At 46.2% G+C, this 1,484-nt stretch overlaps 1 protein-coding gene across 1 annotated transcript; it reads right to left on the reverse strand.

Moving 5' to 3' along the window:
- LOC121986640 lies at positions 1-687 on the reverse strand. Its single transcript, XM_042540594.1, has 2 exons — positions 445-687; positions 1-246 (listed from the first exon to the last, which is right to left on the reverse strand). The coding sequence occupies exons 1-2, from the start codon at positions 685-687 to the stop codon at positions 1-3; spliced, it is 489 nt and encodes a 162-aa protein (XP_042396528.1).
- Positions 688-1,484: the final 797 nt, after the last annotated feature.

A 1,484-nucleotide genomic window follows, 5' to 3' on the forward strand; every position in this document is an offset into this window, starting at 1 on the left:
TCAGTTACGCTCCTGAGGCCTTACAATTCTTCCCCCCTTAAAAAAAATTTCATCCTCGAAATTTGACTTACCGAATAACTCGGGGTAGCGGTTGCGCATATCCAATTCAGATTCCCACATTGCCTCCTCCGTCAGCTGGTTTCCCCATAGAACTTTTACCATCCTGATCTCCTTGTTCCTCAACTTCTGGACTTGGTGATCAAGTATTTGCTTCGGCACTTCCTCATAGGACAAATCTGGTGTCCACTGCACGGATGTGTGACCAATCATGTGAAAGGGATTGGGTACGTATCCTCGAATCATGGATATGTGGAACATATTATGAACTCCGGACAGACTCGGTGGTAGAGCAAGCCGATAAGCCCGAGTCCCAATTCATTCCAAGACCTCAAAAGGCCCAATGTACCTTGGACTGAGCTTTCCCTTCTTACCGAACCTCAGTACCCCTTTCATCGGTGACACTTTGAGAAATACAAGATCCCCTACTGTAAATTCCAAATCCGTCTGTTTCAGATCAGCATAACTCTTCTGTCGGCTTTGTGCTGATAGCATCCTGTTCCGAATCTTAGCAACTAGATCGACTGTATTGACCACAATGTCTGGACCTAACACGGCTCTATCTCCTACCTCATCCCAATGCAATGGTGTCCTGCACTTCCATCCATACAGCGCCTCATACGAAGCCATACCTATTGTACCTTGGTAACTGTTGTTGTATGTAAACTCTACCAGTGGTAACTTCGATTCCCAGCTTCCTTTAAAATCTTTCATACAGGCTCGTAGTAGATCCTCCAAAACCTGAATCACCCGTTCTGATTGACCATCGATCTACGGATGGAAAGCGGTACTAAAAGTGAGCTGTGTACCTAATCCGCGGTGCAAGCTTTCCCAGAATCCGGATGTAAACTTTGGATCCCTATCCAACACAATCCGAGCTGGAATCCCATGTAGTCGTACTATCTCTCGTATGTACAATTCTGCATATTGTGCCATGGTGAACGTAGTTTTTACCAGTAAGAAATGTGCTGACTTCGTCAATCGGTCCACGATAACCCACATTGCATTAGACCCCCTAGGAGAGGTTGGTAACTCCACCACAAAGTTTATAGCCACGTCCTCCCACTTCCATATAGGAATCGGAAGCAGTTCTAGTAGTCCTGCTGGTCTCTGATGTTCTGCCTTCACCTGCTGACAAGTAAGGCAGTCGTGGACTACTTTGATTATGCCCCTCTTCATGCCCAGCCACCAATACAGCAACTGCATATCCTTGTACATCTTTGTACTCCCTGGGTGAGCGGAGTACGTAGTGGTATGTGCTTCGATCATGAGGTCCTCTCTGAGTGAGTCAACCTTGGGCACCCATATACGTCCCTTATACCGCACAATTCCTTCAACCATTGAGTAGATATTACTACCCTTTGCTTCATCCCTTCATTTCCATTCCGTTAATTGCTGATCTAAGGCTTGGCCTATCCGGATTCGTT

Source organism: Zingiber officinale, chromosome 5B, assembly GCF_018446385.1.
Source record: "Zingiber officinale cultivar Zhangliang chromosome 5B, Zo_v1.1, whole genome shotgun sequence".
In the NCBI taxonomy this organism is placed as follows: Eukaryota; Viridiplantae; Streptophyta; class Magnoliopsida; order Zingiberales; family Zingiberaceae; genus Zingiber; species Zingiber officinale.